Raw genomic sequence first — 22,536 nt, 5'->3', positions numbered from 1 at the left:
GCCTCCCAGAGTGCTGGATTACAGGTGTACGCCACCACAGCCCAGCTCCAATTTACTTCTTAATCTCTAGCGCTCAAAGGAATTTAGAAGAAGAAAGGGAGACCAATTTCTTTTTTTTTCCTCCCTGTTTTTCGAGATAGGGTTTCCCTGCATAGCCCTGGCTGTCCTGGAACTAACTCTGTAGACCAGGCTGGCCTTGAACTCAGAAATCCGCCTACCTCTGCCTCCCAAGTGCTGGTATTAAAGGTGTGCCTGGTAGGAGATCAATTCCTAAGAACATCATTACAAATACTGACTGCCACAAAACTTACTAGCAATTTAAACATACATGCAAACCTGGGAATATAAATGAAAGATACCCAAGAAAGATGAGGATACTGGAATTACCAGGCAGATTTTAAAGCAACTCTGGCTGGTATTTTCAAGGACTTCACAGACAAGACAGCAACATTAGCAGAAATTAGAAAGTCAAGTGGAGGTCTCCTGGCAGTGTCTGAAGAGGAGGGAGTGCAGAGAGAAACAAGAAGAAAAGGAGAGAGAGCAGCAGGGAATGGTTTGAAATGTGGAGTCTGAGCACTGACATATCTATTTGACAGTATTGTTTTACAAGGAAAAGGAAATTAAAAGGGACATTTTTATTACTGACTCCAGGCTGTATGGGGAAGAAACACTTGGTAGCAGAAATCAGTGCATGCCACTGGCCATATATTAGCCATGCCTGTTCAGAAGAGCTCTCGTGTGTCTCTCATCGGGACTTGAGTTAGCACACAGCTGTGAGGGACTAACACAGCTTATGAGTTACAGACCCCAGACCGAGCATAACTGACACCATGCTAGAGGTACAGAGGCACTTTTCTGATCTAAGAGCCTAACATGAGACCTCAACACTTGCCAAGGCCTAATCCATCCAAATTGGAGTTCTAAGGAAGTCACTAAACATACTACCCTTCTGTTGTGACTTCTGGAGTTCCTCTTCTGGCTGACTGTTCTTGCTGAGGTGGGTTAAACAAAGATGTGGAAGGGTTGTTTGTTTGTTTGTTTGTTTTTCTGTGCTTAAAACCCCACCCTGACAGCCCGAGAGATGGTTCAGAGATTAAGAGCACTGGATGCTCCTCCAGAAGTCCTGAGTTCAATTCCCAGCAACAACATGGCATCTCACATACATGCAGACAGACCACTACATAATATAATATTTTTTTAAAAAAAGGCCCACTCTGAGAAAGGTTCAGGACTGTACTTGGGTTATGAACACCTAGTGCAGTTGCCCATTGGCTAATAAAGGCTTTCTATTGGCTTGAACCTGTATCCCAGTGTTTTTTTCTGGTGGTTACAACACACAACAAAAGGATACAACATTACTCTGTAAAAGAGCACAATTGTCCTTCCTAAATTGCTGAACCCAGGCTAATAAAGTAAAAGAGAGATGGTTCCCAGCCCCATTGTCAGTGTTTGACTTAATTCATCTTCCCAGGACTGGAAGCATCAATGTTCTGTCAGATCTGTCAGAAGAGCTTCTCTTGACCACACACAGAAGTTCAGTTGCCTACATTTTTTTAAAGATTTATTTATTTGTTACCTATATGAGTACACTATAGCTGACTTCATGCACACCAGAAGAGGGCATCGGATCCCATTAAAGATGGTTGTGAGCCACTATGTGGTTGCTGGGAATTGAACTCAGGGTCTGTGGAAGAGCAGTCAGTGCTCTTAACCGCTGAGCCATTTCTCCAGCCCTGAATCATCATCTTCATCTTCATCATCTTCATCTTCATCATCATCATCTTCTTCTTCTTCCTCCTCCTCCTCCTCTTTAGATTTATTCTTTTTGGCTTTTTAATACACGATTTCTCTGTGTAGCCCTGACTGTTCTGGAACTCGCTCTGTAGACTAACTGACTTTGAACTTACAGAAATCCACCTGCTGGGATTACAGGGGTCTTTCCTCCACCTCTACCACCTCCTCTTCCTCCACCTCTACCACCACCTCCTCCTCATCTGCTTCCTCCTCCTCCTCCTCCTCCTCCTGCTCCTCCTCCTCCTCTTTTTGGTGTTTTGAGACAGGGTTTCTCTGTGTAACTCTGGTTGTCTCTGCTGTCTTAGAGCTTGCTCTGTAGAGTACATTAGCTTCAAACTCAGAGATTCACCTGCCTCTGCCTCCCAGGTGCTGGGACTGAAGGTATGTAACACCATCACCCAGCTTCAGAGATCTTTCAATCTATTTATCTAACTACTTTATAAACCTTCACCACAACGTGTAATTGTTTGCCTTATGACACTTGCTTGCCTGGGAAGGCAAGGGCATGTGGCACCAGCTTATCAGCATACATCCAATGTCCAGCACAGCAGCCCACACACAGAAAACCATCACACATGCTGAGAAAGTTATCAAACATTAGGAGAACTTCCTACACCTCAGGGGGCTCTCCAATTCCCAAGATCACAGAAGCTCACCTTGAACGTAGGGCCCCATCTCTGGGTGCTCCTGACTCTTAAGGTATAAGACTTATTTTGATTGGATTGCTTCAAAAGATCTCTCACCCGTTCATTGTAGATTTCCAGGAAGCTAAAGACACAGGAAAAGGCAAGACAATTAGATTCTGAAGAAAAAGGAGAAACACTAAATTGAGAACCAAAAGGTTCTGGCTTCCTGTTCTGGCTCTGATAACCTTAAGACATCAACTAAGCCATGGGTTCCCCCTTAAGTGTCTTTCTCCATGTGCACAGCAAGGTTTTGACTACTGACTACTATTATATCCCAGGTTATAACATCAGTGCCAATTTTAGATTACCTTTCAATGAATGACTTTCAAAAGCGATCCTTCTTTTGTTCGGTTTCTGTTTATTCTATAATATTTATATGGGGGAGGTGCACATGTGATGGTGCCCTCAGAGGCCAGAAGGAGTCAGAGCCCCTGGACTAGATTTACAGGCAGCTATGAACCATCAGATATGAATGCTGAAAATAAAACAAGGCCTCTGCAAAAGCAGTATATGTACTGTAGTAATTTGAATGAAGAATGTCCCCATAGTCTCAGGCATTTAAATGCTTAGTCCCTAATTTACCAACTAGGCACTATTTGGGGAGGTGAAGGTGGTTGAGGTGCTTTGAATGAGAATGGTTCCCATACACCATAGGCTCATAAACTTGGATGTTGCATCTCAAGGACCACTACTAAGCCAACAAAGGAAATTAAATGTGAAGGTCCTGCCCCTGGCCCTGCTGTAAGCTGGACAACTCTGATCTGTTTTACATATCAAGGCTATGAACAAGATGGTATACTTTTGGGCTGGAGAGATGGCTCAGTGGGTGAGAGTACCTACTGCTCTTCTGAAGGTCCTGAGTTCAAATCCCAGCACCCACATGGTGGCTCACAGCCGTCTGTAAAGAGATCTGATGCCCTCTTCTGGTATCTGAAGACAGCTACAGTGTACTTACATATAATAAATAATAAATCTTTTTTTTTAAAGAAAGAGATCTATTTCATTTTTAACTAAACCAATAATGATTACATATAGGAAGGGGAAAGAGGAGGTAAGAAAGGAAGGAGAATACAAGGTTTAAAGAAAAACTAGTAAAGTCAGGCAATGGTGGTACACACCTTGAATCCCAGCACTCAGGAGGCAGAGGTGTGCTGATTTCTGAGGCTAGCCTGGTCTACAGAGCTAGTTATAGGACAGTCAGGGCTATGCAGAGAAACTCTGTCTCAGAAAAGAAAGAAAAAAAAAAAAGAAGGAAGAAAGGTAGGCAGGAAGGAGGACGAGAGGGAAAGGAAAAAAAAAAAAAAAAAAAAAAAAGAGGGCTGGAGAGATGCACCAACTGCTCTTCCAGAGGTCCTGAATTCAATTCCCAGCAACCATATGGTAACTATAATGGGATCTAATGCCCTCTTCTGGTGTGTCTGAAGACAGCTACAGTATACTCATACAAATAAAGTTATAAAAAAAAAAAAAGAAAAGAAAACCTAGTAATCATATATCAATATTTTTCTCACTGCAGCTTGGTAAAACTTTGTCAGGCCATGGAGAATCATGCTTACAACCACAACACTTGGGAAGATAAAACAGCAGGATAAAGAGTCTGAGGACAGCCCAGGTTACAGAGCATGATGCTGTCCGACAAAACTAAACAAAAAAATCTTGGATCTAGCACTAGTCTGGGAAGTTGGTCTGAAATCTACAGAATGATCTAACCTGGGTCAGGAGGGGAATCCCAAAAGCAAGATTGAGACAATAGGAAGTGAGGGGAACGTGATGGGCAACCCCATTTCCTATAGTGCATGGTGCGTTCTCTGCAGATCTTCTCCATCCCTCTGATGACTCGAGATGGAAGTGTGGAGTGTGGAGTGGACATGGGACATCTGGGGATCTGGAACTTGAGCTCTTACCTTACTTTTATGCTACGGGAATAAGGGAGCAAGGCACAGTCATCCTCCCTGATGAAGAGACCCTGCACAAACCAGAGGGTTAGGTGTTACTTAAGGAAGCTGACACAGAAAACCCACTGTGGGGCTGCATGACCAAAAGAGAATCTATACCTCACATATCCTTGGAGTCAGCCCAACAGAGGCCTGGTGACAAGAAAAGAAAAGCATTACTGTTTACTCAGGGCACTGCCCACATGTCCTCCTCTTACCATAAAGCACCTGAAAACCTGGCGTCTCTGAGACACAGGATGGGTGTGTGTGCTAGCTAGCCTCTATAGAAGTATACAGAAGACAACTGGCTGGCACTTTCAGAGGACACTAAGAAAAGGAACACACGGATGAGGGGCAGATTATCACCATCAGACTAATAAGAGAAGCAGACAAACCTAGACATGTGCTTCCCTGCAGCGATCTTTATCATCCTTGGATAAATTAACACTACTAAAGTTGTCCCTTCTAGATCCCTATTGCTATCCCTAGACACAGGACACATGCAGAAATTCAAAGAAGCAGCTATTTCCTCTACCATATATCCAGAGGTTTAAGGTTTTATTCCCCTTGGTTCAATGAGCAATTTCTTCTTTTAATTTCAAATATCTGAAACCACACTAATCATGGACAAAGGAAACAACGAGGAAACACTGGGGCTAGAGAGATGGCTCATAGGTTAAGAGCACTGACTGCTCTTCCAGAAGTCCTGAGTTCAAATCCCAGCAACCAGATGGTAGCTCACAACCATCCGTAATGAGATCTGACGCCCTCTTCTGGTGTGTCTGAAGACAACTACAGTGTACTCACATATAATAATCCTCCCCCCACCAAGACAGGGTTTCTCTACGTAGCCCTGGCTGTCCTAGAACTCACTCTGTAGACCAGGCTGGCCTCAAACTCAGAAATCTGCCTGCCTCTGCCTCCCAAGTGCTGGGATTAAAGGCGTGCACCACTACCTCCGGCAATAAATATTTTTAAAAAAAAATGAGGAAACACTTTCAGAGAAAGCTGAATATTTCAGAGAAAGCTGGATATTTCAGACAGTCTCTAAGCAAGGTTATCTGTCAACCACAGCCCAAGTCATCTCATTAGCATACTTCTAAATCTGAAACAAAGGACAGTCTTTTTTGTTTGTTTGTTTTTCAAGAGAGGATTTCTCTGTGTCCTAGACTTGTTTTGTCCTCCTGCCTCTACTGAGATTAAAGGTGTGCACCACTACGCCTAGCATCTGAAAGAGTATTATTAAAGAATGCTATCCTTTTAACTTTATTTTGTTACTGTTATCTGTTTTGAGACAGAGTCTTAGTGTGCATCCCTGGCTGGCTGAGAACTGAGATTATCTGCCTCTATTCCCAAATGCATGCACTACTACTACACCGAGAATTATCCCCTCAATTCTCTGTGATTAAAAACAACTTGCATTACACTCTATGTACTTTTAAAAGCTCCCAGCCCAGCTACTTCTCTTGCTTTCTTCTAACACTTTTAAACTTGGACACAGCAGTCTCATCTTTGCATAGCACTAAGATTTAGCCCAGATTAATCCCCAACGAAAGTATGAAGCTTCAAATGATGGGCCTGGAAATGACATGCATCTCCAGTAGGACCAATAAGGACATTTGTCAAAGCGAACCATGAAATTCTGGTTTTTCAAGGTTTCACAAAAAGAAACTAATTATACAAAGTTTACCACTCAGTTAACATGGTGAATTCCCATTGTTAATAGAGAAGAGGGTCATTAATCTCATTAACACTAACCATGGAGGTCACACTCTATATCACAGTGGTAAGGACAATGTAAGTTTCAGATTTTTTTTTTTTATTTTGTGGCATTAGAAGGCAGTTTACTTCAGCGCTAAAACTCACTGGAGTCCCCAGCATGGTGTATGTCTTCCCAGTGCCTGTCTGCCCATAGGCAAAGAGACATATGTTGTAGCCTTTGGCTGCTCCAGACAGTACTTCAGTCCCCAAGTCCTGGAACACCTGTAACAACAAAAGCAGAGATCTTGTCACTGGCCGGTCTTCCCAGAGCACATTTAAAAATATTTTTAATCTAAAAAATATAAGATATTGAATCTAAACTCAACCATTTCATAAGAATCAATTCAACTTCAGGAAAAAGATTATAAGGGAAAATTCAGTTAAGTCAATTCCTCAAATATTTTTAAGAACCTATATCAGCCTAGATTTTTTTTAAAGTGCATATTTCCTAGTACTTTTTAAGATTTATTTTATTTTTAATTATTTTTATGTGTGTACTGTACACAAATGTGAGTACCTAATGATACCAGAAGAGGGCATCAGCTCCCATGGGACTGAAGTTACAGACAGCTGTGAACTGTCTGGGTACTAGGAACTGAACTGGGTCCTCTGAAAGTACAGTGAGTATTCTCAAGGGACTGAGCTGTATCTCAGCCCAGTGTTCCATAGTGTAACAAAAGAATCTGGCCAGGCGTGGTGGTGCATGCCTGTAATCCCAGCACTTGGGAGGCAGAGGCAGGCGGATTTCTGAGTTCGAAGCCAGCCTGGTCTACAGAGTGAGTTCCAGGACAGCCAGGGCTACACAGAGAAACCCTGTCTCTAAAAAACCAAAATAAAAAGATTCTGGCAGGACAAAAAAAAAAAAAAGAATCTGGCAGGACAAAGATAAAAAAACATAGCCTTCCTCCTACACAGGGAAATGCTTACTTGACTAATGAAATGGTAAGAGGGAAACATTGCCCAGAAAGACAAATTGAAGGCCTGAAGACCCCACAGGACCAGTTAGCTAGCAAGTTAGGGAAAGTTGTCCCTGAGGATCTGTCTTCTGACTGCCCCTGAGAGCTGTCTGGTCCTGCTAGACAATCACTTCAGTTGTGGTCAAGTTTTATGACAAATTCAGAAACCTCCAGAAGTTCTCATGTGGAACTGGAATTTAAGTTCCTAGGTTTCCCAAGGCAGCACTGGAACACTTCTGGCCACTGGTGTTGGTCTTAGTGGAAAGCAGAACCCAGTTTTTTTTTGTTTTGTTTTGTTTTTTGTTTTTTGTTTTTGTTTTGTTGTTGTTGTTTGAGACAGGGTTTCTCTGTGTAGCCCTGGCTGTCCTGGAACTCACTCTGTAGACCAGGCTGGCCTCGAACTCAGAAATTCACCTGCCTCTGCCTCCCAAGTGCTGGGATTACAGGCATGCGCCACCACTCCTGGCTTAGAACCCAGTTTTCTACCTCAGCGCCGTCTTTACTTGCTGGCTGCTAGAACAATAACGCCTGAGAGAGGCTACCAACCAGGGAGACTTTCCAAAGAAAGATAAAAGCAGGCAGCAGCTGACAAACTCCCCCAGAGGACCAAGCACAGTGGCAGAAGTGTGGCAGACAGTGCTCTGCCGCCTGTTCTGTGCTATGACAGATCCCTGATGCCTAGGAGGTACCAATGTATTTCTGATCTTTTTTTTTTTTTCAACTTCCCTTTCAATTCTGACTCATCTGCTATGGTTCCAAATTGTAGTGTGGACCATATACTTCAAAGCAGGCTGATCCTGGGCAAGCTGTGTAAGCTTCAGTTTCTCTAGCTGTAAGATGGGTATTTGTATCAGTATCATACAGACTGCTGTAGAGACTGATGTCACAGATGAAACTAAGGGCAACCAGAAATAGACAGGAGCTAAGTCAGGACTGCACGGCTCTGTATTTTAGCAGCTGCACTTAGGTTTCTAGGCAGAGAACTGTTTGTTTTTGTTTGCTTTTTAATGCTTCCATTATCTGGGCGAAAGGCCAAAGGAACCCACATACAGTAAGGGCTTGAGCTCCCATGACCTCTCCTGCAGCTCTCTCTAGTCACACTAACTCCATGTTAGCAAGGTTAAAGACCGGGTGAGGTCTTGTTTGCCTCCTAAAGTCAGAGCAGATGAAATTCTTGAGTGTGAAAAAGTAGTATATTTTGCTGCACTAGACTAAATGAGTTAACTATCATCCAATCATTATTTGGAAAATCTTCCATAGAACTCCAACTTTCTAGGGCAAGAGCTGGGAAAAGAGGTGGAGACAGCAAAGAATCATATCTAAATGTAAATGGTTTTCTGCCCACAGCTTAAGATCAGCTGAGCAGAGTAGAGAGAGTGAAAAAAACAAAGGTTTTTGTCCATTTTTTTCATTAATTAATTAATTCACTTTACATCCAGATCGAAGGCCCCACTCACCTCTTGGTCCCCCCTTCACCCAGTCCCAACCCCCCCACCCCCTTCTCCTCTGAGAAAGGGGACCCCCCCTTGGGTATCACCCCACCCTGGCACCCCAAGTCACTGCAGGACTATCGCATCCTCTCCTACTGAAGCCAGACAAGGCAGCCCAGTTGAGGAATTGGTCTACAGGCAGCCAACTGAGTCTGGGTCAGGCCCTGCTCCAGTTGTTGGAGGACCTGCATGAAGACCAAGCTGCACATCTGCTACATATGTGCGGTGGGCCTAGCTACTCTTTGTCTATATTTTTATCCAAATGCAAATAACTGCCTAAATGTTTTCTGAAAGTACTTTTTTAAAGATTTATTTATTTATTATATATAAGTACTTCAGACATTCCAGAAGAAAGCGTCAGATCTCATTAAGGATGGTTGTGAACCACCATGTGGTTGCTGGGATTTGAACTCAGGACCTTTGGAAGAGCAGTCGGTGCTCTTAACCGCTGAGCCACCTCACCAGCCCCCTTCTGAAAGTATTTTTGAAGAAAGCATTTTGCCTAATGATAAAAGATGTCAACAGGCCGGGCAGTGGTGGCACACCCCTTTAATCCTAGCACTTGGGAGGCAGAAGCAAGCAGATTTCTGAGTTCAAGGCCAGCCTGGTCTACAGAGTGAGTTCCAGGGCAGCCAGGGCTACACAGAGAAACCCTGTCTCAAAAAAACCAAAAAAGAAAAAATGTCAATAGGCATCTGGGCTCTAGTCAAAAAATGATGGAGACTGTTAAGATATAAACAGCTCACTGTCACAACCTAAAGGTTAAAATAAGACACTGAACTGCACTGTACTACAGGCTCCCATTCAGGAGAGATAGGCAACTTCCATCTATCTATCTATCTATCTATCTATCTATCCATCCATCCATCCATCTATCTATCTATCTATCTATCTATCTATCTATCTTTAATCCATCTATCTATCTATCTATCTATCTATCTATCTATCTATCTATCTATCTATCTTTAACAGTTCAAGTAGTAGAAAGTATATAATACAGACTAACCATAGCCTTTTATTTTGTTTGTTTGGTTGTTTGGTTGGTTGGTTTGGTTTTTTAAGACAGGGTTTCTCTGTGCAGTCCTGGCTGTCCTAGATCTTAGCTTTGTAGACCAGGCTAGTCTCAAACTCAGAGCGCTCCACCTGCCTCTTGCATCCTGACTGTTGAGATTAAACGGTACAGCACCAGACTTGGCAAGACGTGCCTATATGCCTTTCTCAAACCCAGCTAGAATCACCAACACTGTTAACAATTTCATGACAACCATTCAAGAGCCAAACATAAGGGATGACCTATAAATCACTAAAGGAACTTGCCACTAATAAGTTTCTTTGGTCTGGATAGATTTTTGTTCTGTTAGTATTATGTTTTCTATCCCAAGTAAACTCACACCAAAAGTAACTTTAAAAAACTCATGTGATTCCTGTCTGGCTAGTTTTATGTCATGTTAACACAAGCTGGAGTCAATTGGAAAGAGACATTCAACTGAAAACAATGTCTCTATCAGAGTTGCCTGTAGGCTACCTTCAGCCCAGTGTTTGCTTTTAATCCCAGTACTCGGGAGGCAGAGGCCAGCAGATCTCTGTGAGTTGATGCTAGCCTGGTCCACAAAGCGAGTTCCAGGATAGCCAGGGCTGTAATATAGAAAAACTGTCTGGAAAAAAATTAAAAACAAACAAAGAGTTGCCTGTAGGCAAGTCTATATAGTGTATTTTCCCAATTACTGATTGATGTGGGAGGGGCTGGGCCACTCCCAGCCCACTGTAGGTGGTGCCATACTGAGGTGGTCCTAGGCGCTGTAAGAAAGCAGACTAAGCTATGAGGAGCAAACCAATACCAAGACTTCTGCCTCCAGGTTCCTGTCCTGCCTGACTTGACTCAGTGATAAACTGTTTACCTGGAAGTATAAGATGAAATAAATCCTTTCCTCCTCAGGTTGACTTTTGTCGATAAAGTTTATCAAAGCAATAGAAAATCTGAGACAATTCCAATATAGAATGAGAAAGTATTCAAACTAAGTATCAAATAATAACTTCAATTTCAAACATTGCTACCAGAAACTTTCTAGTGAGGAACTAAGAGGGATGTGTCAGTCTGAAAAGACTTGGGTTTTGATGGGAGTCTTTTTCCTTAAAAATTAACTCTATTTGGTACCAAGAACCTTTAATTCAGAAAGTGATCTACACAATTGCTAGCACTTACTCAATCATATGATTTCAATTATACCATTAATCACTTAGAGAAACCTTAAGGGTCCCAGAACTGTATTTACCCTGCCCATTGCAGAGATGGTGAGGTGAGGATGGATATATGTACACACTGACCTACCATTAAACTTCCCTGTGCTATAAAAAGCAGAGTTCAGAGTCCCTTATTTGAAGAGAGAATATTCATGCAGGATCTGTAACTCAGTCGAGCTTTAGTTGGCAAAAGAACAACCTAACTCCTCCTCTAAAGAGATGCACTGAAAGTTTAATAGCAAAAACACAGTTCAGTGGTACAGTGCCTTGCCTATCAAACTCCAGAACCACACAAAATTATAACCACGCCTAACACAGGGGTAACAGACATTATTTTAGCCTTGGCCCAAGTTGTTCTTTGAGATTTCTGTGTTAGGCCGGGCAGTGGTGGCACACACCTTTAATCCCAGAATTTAGGAGGTAGAGGCAGGTGGATTTCTGAGTTCGAGACCAGCCTGGTCTACAGAGTGAGTTCCAGGACAGCCAGGGCTAAACAGAGAAACCCTGTCTCAAGAGAGAGAGAGAGAGAGAGAGAGAGAGAGAGAGAGAGAGAGAGAGAGAGAGAGAGAGATTTCTGTGTTAAAAGATGGTTCTCTGGCCAAATAACTTGAACTCAGTTTCCATATCTGTGAAATGAAGATAATGCTCCCAGCTCAGGGGCTGGAGACAGTTCAGTGGTACAGTGCCTTGCCTATCAAACTCCAGAACCACAAAAAATTATAACCACGCCTAATACAGGGGTAACAGACATTATTTTAGCCTTGGCCCAAGTACAGATCAAACATTGTCTCTGTTCCTCTAGAGCAGATTTCCCCACAGGAAAGAAGCATCAGCCTTTATCTGACTTTGGCAGACAAATAAAGATTTCCTGTTTGTCTGGTGCTGAGATCAGGCGATTCCCTCTGCTAAATTACTCCAAACTGTATAAAACAGTAGATTTTCACTGCCCTAGGAGACTCTACAAGTAGCTTTTGACTGTGTTTCGAGGATGAAGGATAACAGCCGTTGGATGGACCCAGAAACATGCTGTTTCCTTTTTCGCCATTGGTAAACTAGGGATGATGAGAATAAAAACTCAAAAGTTTACTTTCAGAATCAGATGCAGTCAATTAGGAGGAAATAATGCACAAAACTGCTATTCACGCATAAGATAGTTCACAATCTTATTGAGACAAACATGCTAGTGACATAAGAAATATGCTGTGCGCTGCATCAGCTGGGAGTGAGCTAGACCAGTGACTCTCAAGCTAGAATCATTCACTAGAACTTCAAAACAAACACTACTTAGAGGAGGAAGCACAGGGGATAGTGCAGCAACCTGGACCAGTAGCAGTGGAAACTGACTGCTCTCTCACAAGAGAGAGCTCAGAGACAAGAGAGAGAGAGATTACCAAGACCTGCGAGGAGGGAGGCAGGCAAGGTGCCAGTTCAAGGGAGGCCTGACTTAAAGATTGCCAGACTGGACAAACACAGAACCTGCATGGTCTATGCTAGGTCCTCTGCATATACATTATGGCTCTGTAGCTTACTGTTCTTGTGAGACTTTTGCCTGCTCTTGGGACCCCTTTTCCTCCTACTGGGTTGCTTCAGTCAGCCTTGACATGAGTTTGTGCCTAATCTTATTGTAATTTGTTAAGTTACGTTTGGTTGGTATCCCTGGGAAACCAGCATTTTTTTTTTTTTGAGGGAAACTGGGGAGAGTAGATCTGGGGGAGAAGGAGGTGGAGGGACTGGGAGGAGTGAAGATAGAGGAAACTGTGGTTGTGACAATGTCTAAAAGAATTAAAAACAACAACAACAAAACTGATTGCCAGATTGGGCCAATCCTATTGCAGGAAAATGCCTCCCCCATCTCCTGCTAGGGATCTCATTCATTTGACCTCAGAGGGGAAAGGAACCCATTGATCAGCTTGATGGGCGGGGCCACCCCTTGGACCCTTGGAGCACAGGGTAAGATGGGAAAGAGGAAAGGGTTGACATGAAGGAGCAAAATGAAATAACTCAACATAACAGAGAAGAAGGCTCCCTGAAGAACCAAGAGCATGGCATGGAGGATGTGTGTGTGTGTGTGTGTCCATCAAATATATATTTATTGTATTATAAATGTCCCAAGGGCCAATATTTGACTAGCTTGGCTCCCTGAGGGGCAGTATGAGGCAGACTAGTGCCCTGTAAGGAGACTAGGGACTCTGGCCCCTTCTGCATCCTCTCTTCTCCTGACCTTAGCAACAAACATCTTATTCTCTCTCTTTGCTTTCCAGTAACTCTGCTCTGACTCATGCTTACCACAGGTTTTCAAGCAACAGGGTTGAATGAGTGTAAACTGTAGTTTCTGCACCAAATAAATCCTTTCTTGTTAAAGCTGATCATCTCAGGTATTCGCTATAGCAACAGGAAAATGACTCAGGAAAAACCTGAACAGGGCCTGTCTAAGCTGTATGAGCAACTGTGTCACACTGTGAGAGACTAACTGAATGAAACTTGGAACAAACACACCAGGAAACAGGACTCAAATGTTAGTGCAAGCTAAGAATCCTGCCTGGGGGCTGGAGAGATGGCTCAGGAGTTAAGAGCACTGACTGCTCTCCCAAAGGTACTAAGTTCAAATCCCTGCACCCACATGGTGGCTCACAACCATCTGTAATGAGATCTGACTTCCTGTTCTGGAGTGTCTGAAGACAACTACAGTGTGTTTACATATAAAAAAAAAAAAAAAAAAAGAATCCTGCCTAATTTCTTCCACTAAGTGCAATGCATTCTTTCCATGACAAGGCAACCATAGTTCAGCCACAAAACCATCAGCAATATAAGACAATTAAACAGGACAGAAATAAATCGGATAGATAACCCTTCAATCACAGAAAAATAAAGACTGAAATTATGAATCACCCAAAATGCAATGAAAATAACAACTTATCAGTAAAATACAGCAAACACTGTGACTACAGAAAAGTATAGCTTTGTATACTCTAATTAAAAAGAACAGCTTACATGTATTTTAACCTATAGTCATTCTACAAAATTAAAGGAAATGGGGAGGGGGATAAGTAGAACTTAATTAGTAGATAAACTTTTACCTCCACAGAAGGAAATTTTTGGGAAAAAAAGCAAATTTCTATCTATGCAACAACATGGATAGACCTTGAATAGTAGTCAAGGTTAGTAAATGAAGAAATTCTTTTTCTTTTTTCTTTTTGTGACAGGGTCTCAGAATGTAGTTCATGCTAGCCTCAAACTCAAAGAGACCCACCTGCCTCTGAATCCCCAGTGCTGGGATTAAATGCATGCATTACCAAGCCCAGGAAAAAAAATGAAACAAAACCACAAAAACAAAAGCTACTCCTTACAACTTGTGAGGCTCAGTTTGTTCTTTCTGCCTTATAGGTCCTGGGGAATCAGATTCAGGCTGTCAGGCTTAGTGGCAAGTGCCTCACCAGCCAGAAAAAAGAAAATGTACCAATTCTCTATTTATGATATCTGGGAAACAGGAAACTCTCAGGACAGAAAACTGTCAGGAGCTAAAGTGGGAAAATATGTGACTACAGAGGGATAGATAGCATTAGAGAATGGACCAGGAGCTATATTCATTCTGTTTTCTGAAGGGGTGATTTTAAAATCCTGTTTGAAGTATCCCCCCATTTCACCTAGCATATAAGTGACCTGGGTTTAGGTCCCAAGACTAGGGAAACACACACACACACACACACACACACAATGGACCTCAGGGACTTAATTGTTCAGCAGTTAAGAAGCCAGGCGGTGGTGGCACATGCCTGTAATCCCAGCACTTGGGAGGCAGAGGCAGGTGGATTTCTGAGTTCAAGGCCAGCCTGGTCTACAGAGTGAGTTCCAGGACAGCCAAGGCTACACAGAGAAACCCTGTCTCGAAAAAACAAACAAACAAAAAAACCAAAACAACAAGAATGCATGCTACCATTGCAAAGGCCCCAAGGTAGGTTCCCAGGACCAGTGTCCGCTGGCTCCTATAACTCCAGCTCCAGAGCTCCGACACTACTGGCTTCTGTCGGCACCTGCACTGACAGTCATATGAGCATACACACATACAAAATCATTTAGATTTATGTTACCGTGTGCATGCCTGGTACACAGAGGTCAGAAGAAGGCAACAAGTGAGCCATCTTCCCCCACCCTGATATACATAATTTTAAAGATTTTTTAAAGATTTTTTATGATTTACTTATTTTATGTATATGAGTACACTGTATCTGTTCAGATGGTTGTGAGCCAGCATGTGGTTGCTAGGAATTGAACTCAAGACCTCTGCTCACTCTGGCCCTGCTCACTCCCGCCCAAAGATTTATTTATTGTTATATGTGAATACACTGTAGCTGTCTTCAGACACACCAGAAGAGGGCATCATATCCCATTACAGATGGTTGTGAGCCACCATGTGGATTGCTGGGATTTGAACCCAGGACCTCTGGAAGAGCAGTCAGTGCTCTTAACCACTGAGCCATCTCTCCAGCCCCCTAAACCAACAATTCTTAACTATTTAATATTTATCCTTTCAAGTATAAATAAGTGTTGTAGTGGCTTGATTAGGAATGGACCTCAGACCACTGAATGCTTGGCCCACAGGGAGTGGCACTATTAGGAAGTGTGAGTTTGTTGGAGTAGCTGTCATTGAGTAGGCAAGCTTTGGGGTCTCACATATACTTAAGCTAGGCCTAGTGGGGCAGTCTCCTTCTGCTGCCTTTGGAGCAGAAATCTCGGCTCCTTCTCTAATAACATGGCTGCCTGCATGCCATGCCTCTCATGGACTAAACCTCTGAAACTATAAGCCAGCCCCAATTAAATGTTTTCCTTTATAAGAATTGTTATAGTCATGGTGTCTCTCCACAACAATAGAAACCCTAAGACAAGTGTAATTGTCATCTTCATCAGATACCTTCTTTGCAACAGATGGCAGCCATTACAAAAAACCACCACTGATCAAAAAAGGAGAGAGAGAAAAAAAGGAGAGAGAGAGAGAGAGAGAGAGAGATCTACAACATTTCTTCATCTAAGGCTCTGGGATCATTGCAGAGGCAGGTGTGGAAAGTTTAAGAGTCAGAAGAACATGAGTTGTGTCTTCTAGAAATGGCACAAAGGCTATACCTATGAAACCTCACTAACATGGCTACCTAAACAAAACCAGAACAATGATGACACCAATGGACATGCTAACATGGGATAGGAAGTCTCATGGGGCCTCAACCCTAGACAAATAACAAAACTATGGACAACTAAGGGAAATGGTCTTCCCCAGGGAAGAGCCTCCCAATTGGCTATCCAATACCAAGTGCCCTGAGGTCATTCATATACATGCATGTAACATTATACTGACTGAGCAGGTTGTATTTGTGTATTTATGAATACATCCACTGACCTATCCCTCCAGCCCAAGGATGAATCCTTAATGTGTATAAGATAGATGCAGAAGGCATAAATGACTGAGCAAAGTGTTCAATAACCATGTGTGGTCTGGCATTCCACCCCGCCACTGGGGAGTGGGAATGCCACTTGGGTAAGCAAAATTGGAGGCACTAGACTGCATTTACCCTATGCCACCATCCGGTGTTAGGTTTGTGGGAAACGCCAATGCACGCACGGTTCAGGGGGTGGGAGAGTACAGCTAGGCTGGGGATCTTAGCTCGAGTGAGAAATGACATAGGCTGAGGCCGAAGTGGGGGGTGGAGTTTCCTGACTCTCAGGGACTATAGACTATAGACCGTGTAGAGTCAGGAATGGAGGGGGGCCATGAGCCTGGGAGGAGGAGCCCAGGGCCGGGGTTTCCCAAACTCCTGAACATTTATCTAGATGTCACTGGAAATCACAGGGAGTTGGGAATGAGGAGACCTACGGGCTGAAGACAATGAGCCCAGGCTGGGGAATGGGGAAATCTAGCTTAGCTCAGCAGTGGTGAGTCTGAGATGGAGGAGGGACCTGCTGCAGGAGACTTAAGTTGTGTGGTGCCACTCAGAGACACCCCTGCCACTCCCTGCTCCTCACAGCAATTCTTGATGTGCCAGTCTTGGTTCTAAACTGTTTATTGACTGTTCATCAAGGAAAATGGGTGCATACAACTTCCTCAGGGTGGGCCTTTTGTAGGAAGGAAATGTCCAGGAAGGAAGCTTATTAATGGCTAAACCCTCATAGCCCATCTAGCTACCTCATTAACATGGAGAACTCTGTTCTGACCTAATGACCACAGGTCACATCCCTTTGTGGGGAATGTGGTCATGTGTTCCAAGCCAAGAATCTGGTAGGGATCAAGGAAATGCCTAGCATCCTCAGATGAGTTCCAGGGTCTCTGAACCAAGTTTCCTAGCACGGTCCACTGCCCCACAACCATGGGATACAACCAAAAGCAGTTTAGACACTGGAAATACAGAGTAGTTTTCCTATATCCCAGTTTTGGATCAGCTCCTTATAGATCAGATTTATTGATCCTTATAGATCAGATTTGATGCTGCAGCAGATACTATCACTGCCCTAGCCACACACACCTGAGTCCCTTCACCATTCCCAAAAATGCTAGCCTACTAGTAGGTGTCACTCTTAAAAGCCTGTACAGCTGTCTAAGGGCTGTACTCAGGTTATGGGAACTCCATTTACCAACCAGAGGTTCTATAGGACAATTTCAAGCAATAGTCCATGTGAGAAAAATCTGAAGAAAACAATTACTGATAAGGAAAATCCCACTCTATGTACAACACAGCCTAGTTGAATTAGACCCTCTAAGTGTCCCTTTGTAGCTGCCTTGTAAGAATGAAGATATTCTAAAGAGATTCTTGTGGCTACCTTTAACTATCAGACTCTGAGACATCAGGCTCCAAGAAATTTGGCTGAGCTGGAGTGGGGCTGACCGGAGTGAGCAGAGGTCCTAAATTCAAATTCCCAGCAACCACATGATGGCTCACAACCATCAGTACAGCTATAGTGGACTCATATACATAAATAAATAAATAAATAAATCTTAAAAAGAAAGGAAGGAAGGAAGGAAGGAAGGAAGGAAGGAAGGAAGGAAGAAAGAAAGAAAGAAAGAAAGAAAGAAAGAAAGAAAGAAAGAAAGAAAGAAAGAAAGAAAGAAAGAAAGAAAGAAAGAAAGAAAGAATGCTGTGTCAGAAGTGGGATTTGAATCCACGCCTCCATACAGAATCCCCAAGACAGGGAAGCTAAGCTTGAGTCTGGTGCCTTAGACCGCTCGGCCATCCTGACACTTGAGTCAAATGAGGGTTGTGAGCAAAGGCAGGGCTACACAGAGTTTGCATCATAGTCTTAGTGCTTCCAAAACCTTCCTCAACACAGTTGTTATTTAAACACAATACCACATCTGTGGAGAAAGGAAAAACAAAACAAAAACAAATGAGCATTTCCTTCCTAGCCTTTAGACACACATCCCTTCCTTCCCTCTTCCTCAAATATAACCTTCCCTACACACTCTGCTCTCATGAGGATAGCATGTAAAAGGTCAGCAGTCCTGGGAGCTGGATCCCTGTGTCTAGGGCTGCCTTGGGCTCACTATCACAAGAAAACCCTAGGCAAGTCCCTGAAGTACTTCCTGGACAAAAGGGAACTCAGACATGGCACCCACGTATAACATTGTGAATTCATAACTATGGAAAGAATGAGTAATGAATATATAACTCTGGACTGACTCCAGTATGCTCACAAAAAAAATATGTGGAAGAAAATTACATTATGGCTGTTCTGTAGTTTTCCTCTAAATCCCGCCTGAATTATTTTCCACATGTTTTATCCTTATTCAGAAGCACATCACTGGGTCAGTGTTGCTTGCACACAGCACCGTTTCCAGTGTACTCATAAGAACTCCTTAGCATTGTTTATAACAGGTTTGCTCCAGCAGCACAATGAGGTAATCAAATAGGACTAACCTGCTTTGAATTGTTTGAGCTGCAAATACTTATATATAAGGGAACAGGGGGCTGGAGATATGGCTCAGTGGGCAGGGAGCTCACCAGACAAGGCAAATGTGAAAACTAGTGTTTGGGTTCTTAGAACGAAAGAGCTGGGTGGGTGTGGTAGCTCACCTGCCATCCTAGCATGCAGGACAGAAAGACAGGGAATAGGGAGCTAGATAAGGCAAAAAGTTGAGTATAATGACAGTAGCTGCCTCAGCACTTAACTCAGAGTGACTGAGGACTCCACACATGCTCAAGTACACACACACACACACACACACACACACACACACACACACACGAACCTCCATACATGCCTCCACACAACAAATATGGGGGAAGGAAAACAAGCCCAAATGATTGTGCCTATGTGTTCCGACAATTATGCTGCTAGAAGCTTATTTCCTGTTTTTAATCTTGTTTAGTCTGAAGGGTCTCTTCAGGTCAGTGTTGGTGCTAGAGATGAAAGTGAACTGGTTTCATACTTTAGCAAGCCCAGTTGAAGCCTATCTCACTTTAAGGCTTGGTTTAACAGATTTTGTGATAATCTGCACAGCATCTGCCTCAGACAGCCCACTGGCAGTACACCTCCCTGCCTAAAGCCATACTCCCCTCCTCCCGTCCCAAAAAAGCCTTTGCAAAAGGGACAGACTGCATGTTAGTCACAAGACCTCAAAACACACTGGCTTCAAGCCACTTCTTCCTCTTCAGCCCTCAGACTTCAAGTCAATTTCAAACTACACAAAGCTAATTCCAGCTTTACAAATGTTCCTGGAATAAAGCATGGCTAAAGCAGGAAGATCTTAATTCCATGCCATCCTGGCCTACACAGGGGACTCTGTCTCCAAAGAAACAAAAACAAAAGCATCATATAGTAAGTCTTCTGGATTCATTCTGGCAGACTTGGATTCATTCCCCTGATTTGAAACTGACACCCTAAGGTATAGCACAGATGAAAGAGAACCTACTTAGAAAAAGGGTGCCAGGAATGATGGGATATCCTGAGAAGAAAAAGAGCACAATGAACTAGTGTAGCTCTGTAATCTCAGCACTCAGGAGGCTGAGGCAGGAGGATAGCAAATTAAAGATGATCATAGTTACATAATGAGTTCCAGAGCACACTAACTACAGGGCTGGTACACACCCTAGTCCCCAAGGGAGCAGCTCCATCTGTATACACTTCAACATCTGATTCCAAAGTATAAGCTATTGCCTATATCTCACAGAATACTCAAGTCCACAAAAGTAGTCAGGTAATTTAGAATAAGGCATCTTGACTGGATCCATAGATAAATACTCTGATTACAGAACTAAAATTAGGTGGTACTCCACATTACTCAGAAAGAGAAAAGTCACAAAGAGGGCCTGAAAATAAGACGTCATTCATTCATGACCTTTGGTCTTTTCTGCACTACTATAAGACATAACAGTCCAGTATCTTCTAATTGTCAGCTAATTCGTCTCATACTTCAAATATCAGAGTGTAGTACACAGTCAGGAGACAGGGCAAGTTCATACAGCACTTAGGAGAACTTTGTATAAAAAAAAAAATCCAGGCTTTGGAGGGAGCAGACGCGGGTTTAAATCTAGATTCACCCCCTTAGTAGTGTGACCAGGGACAAATGACCCGATCTGTCCTTGCTAACTCACTTTCCAAGACTGCTGTATTGCTGTGAAGAACCAATGAGAGATTATAGAACTCAAATATCCAGTTTAGTACCTAGAACAGGGTAGCCCTCAAATGGTGATAGTTCATCAGAGTAAGGTGGCACATATTTGTAGTCCTAGCTGGAGGATGGCAGAGGCAAGAACAAGTTTGAGGCCAGCCTAGTCTGCATAGTGAAACTATCTCAAAACACCATCATTTTAAGAAGCCAGGCATGAAGCTAGAAAGATGGCTCAGAGGTTAAGAGCACTGACTGCTCTTCCAGAGGTCCTGAGTTCAATTCCCAGCAACCACATGAAGGCTCATAATCGTCTATAATGGGATCCGATGCCCTCTCTGGTGTCTGAACTCACAACAGATAAAATAAATCTTAAAAAAAAAAAAGCCAGGCAGTGTGGCACAAGTTTATAATCCTACCACTTGGAAGGTAGGAGGATCAACAAGTTGGAGTCAGTGTAAAGTACATGGGACTCTGTTTCAAACAAAACAAAAAAAGGGATATTTTCTCCTTGTGGCAGCAAGTTGGTTACAAAATCATTTCCAAACTCAACTCTGACTTTTCCAAACCCTGAAACTAATCACTAAACTCCAAGGAATGTTTTCCAGATGCTTGAATAGAAAGATGTTAACTTTTTTAAAATCTCTAATGTGGGACAGAAGGAAAAACCATACCAGTCTGAGACCAAGATATGTCTGTATTTAACATCACCACAACACCACCACAAATGAGATGAGATCTGTCTAACAGGAGAGAAAAAGAGGAGAGTAATTAAGGGTTTCTATTCTTGTCAAATTCCATCTCAGAAGAACCACTGCCTCTCCCAACTCCACGGAAGCTATCTTAATCTTCCTCCTACATCAACTTGGTGATTATCCCTAGAAAGCACCTGTCTTGTGCCTAAACACCTGACTTCAGAAATAGGAGTCAAACGATGAAATGAGTGAAAAGGAATAATTGACTACTTCTAGGAAATCCCCAAGACAAATGCCTCTGAGCAACAGTTATTTAAGAGACTGCATAAACTGAGAATTTTAGGGCTCAATCCACATCTGTCTAGATCAACTCCACAGGGTTCTGCCTTTTACAACCTCAAAATCCATGCTGGGTGTGGTGGTCCCTGCCTTTACTTCCAGCTCTGGGGAAGCAGAGGCAGGTAGAACTCTAAGAGTTCAAGGCCAGGCTAGTCTACATGTTGAGTTCCAGGCCAGCAAGGGCAACATAGTGAGACTGTCATTGCTCACCCTGTCCCCCCTCCCCTCAAAGTCCAGACTGACTGATGCCTGGACACACAGTCATTATTGGAGTTCAGACTTTTATTGTGTTCAGACTTGAGGGAAGGCCAGGTGGTGGTGGTGCACACCTGTAATCCCAGCACTTGGGAGGCAGAGGCGGGTGGATTTCTGAGTTTGAGGCCAGCCTGATCTACAGAGTAAGTTCCAGGACAGCCAGGGCTATACAGAGAAACCCTGTCTCAAAAAAACCAAATCCAGAAAAAAAAAAAAAAAATCAAAAACCAAACAAAACAGACTTGAGGGAAGGGGGATATAAATAGCCCATATTCCCCCACTTCATAGCTGAAAAATAATCTCTACTATGCCTCTCCTGCAGAAAGAGGAGAGATTTCTGTGCTTTTTTGTTGTTGTTGTTGTTGTTGTTGTTTCCGAGACAGGGTTTCTCTGTGTAGCCCTGGCTGTCCTGGAACTCACTCTGTAGACCAGGCTGGCCTCGAATTCAGAAATCTGCCTGCCTCTGCCTCCTGAGTGCTGCCCGGCTAGAGGAGAGATTTCTATAGACATTTAAACAATTGGACCAGGGCCCTCCATAAAGCCCATACATAATATACTGAGGCCAGTCTCAGGCAGATGACCCATACACCTATTGTGCTATAAATAAGACTGCATGATATACAATGAATATTTCTTGACATTATTGACATGATGCTGACATCTACAAAGGGCACATTCAAAAACTTATACAACTGAGTTATAAAAACTAGCCACACACACAAAAACAAAACTACCTCACAGTATTTTAATTAAGGAGACACGTTTGCATTGAGCTGCATTCATAGCTATCATAGCC

General features: G+C 43.0%; 1 protein-coding gene across 1 annotated transcript in view; it reads right to left on the bottom strand.

Annotated features, from left to right (window-relative positions):
* Window positions 1-2,450: 2,450 nt before the first annotated feature.
* The window catches only part of LOC127676098 (stAR-related lipid transfer protein 9-like), a gene marked incomplete at its 3' end in the record, with an annotated part of 36,920 nt that continues 16,834 nt past the window's right edge, over window positions 2,451-22,536 (bottom strand). The window contains exons 4-7 of the mRNA XM_052172022.1: window positions 6,281-6,397; window positions 4,535-4,567; window positions 4,385-4,446; window positions 2,451-2,562 (exon numbers count right to left, since the gene is read on the bottom strand). Coding sequence (XP_052027982.1) covers window positions 2,451-2,562; window positions 4,385-4,446; window positions 4,535-4,567; window positions 6,281-6,397 — 324 coding nt within the window. The remainder of the gene's footprint in view (window positions 2,563-4,384; window positions 4,447-4,534; window positions 4,568-6,280; window positions 6,398-22,536) is intronic.

The sequence above is a fragment of the Apodemus sylvaticus genome, unplaced genomic scaffold (genome assembly GCF_947179515.1).
Source record: "Apodemus sylvaticus unplaced genomic scaffold, mApoSyl1.1 scaffold_497, whole genome shotgun sequence".
NCBI classification, from domain to species: domain Eukaryota; kingdom Metazoa; phylum Chordata; class Mammalia; order Rodentia; family Muridae; genus Apodemus; species Apodemus sylvaticus.
The sequence above is the reverse complement of the archived record's forward strand: the minus strand, read 5'-3'. Positions and strand labels throughout refer to the sequence as shown.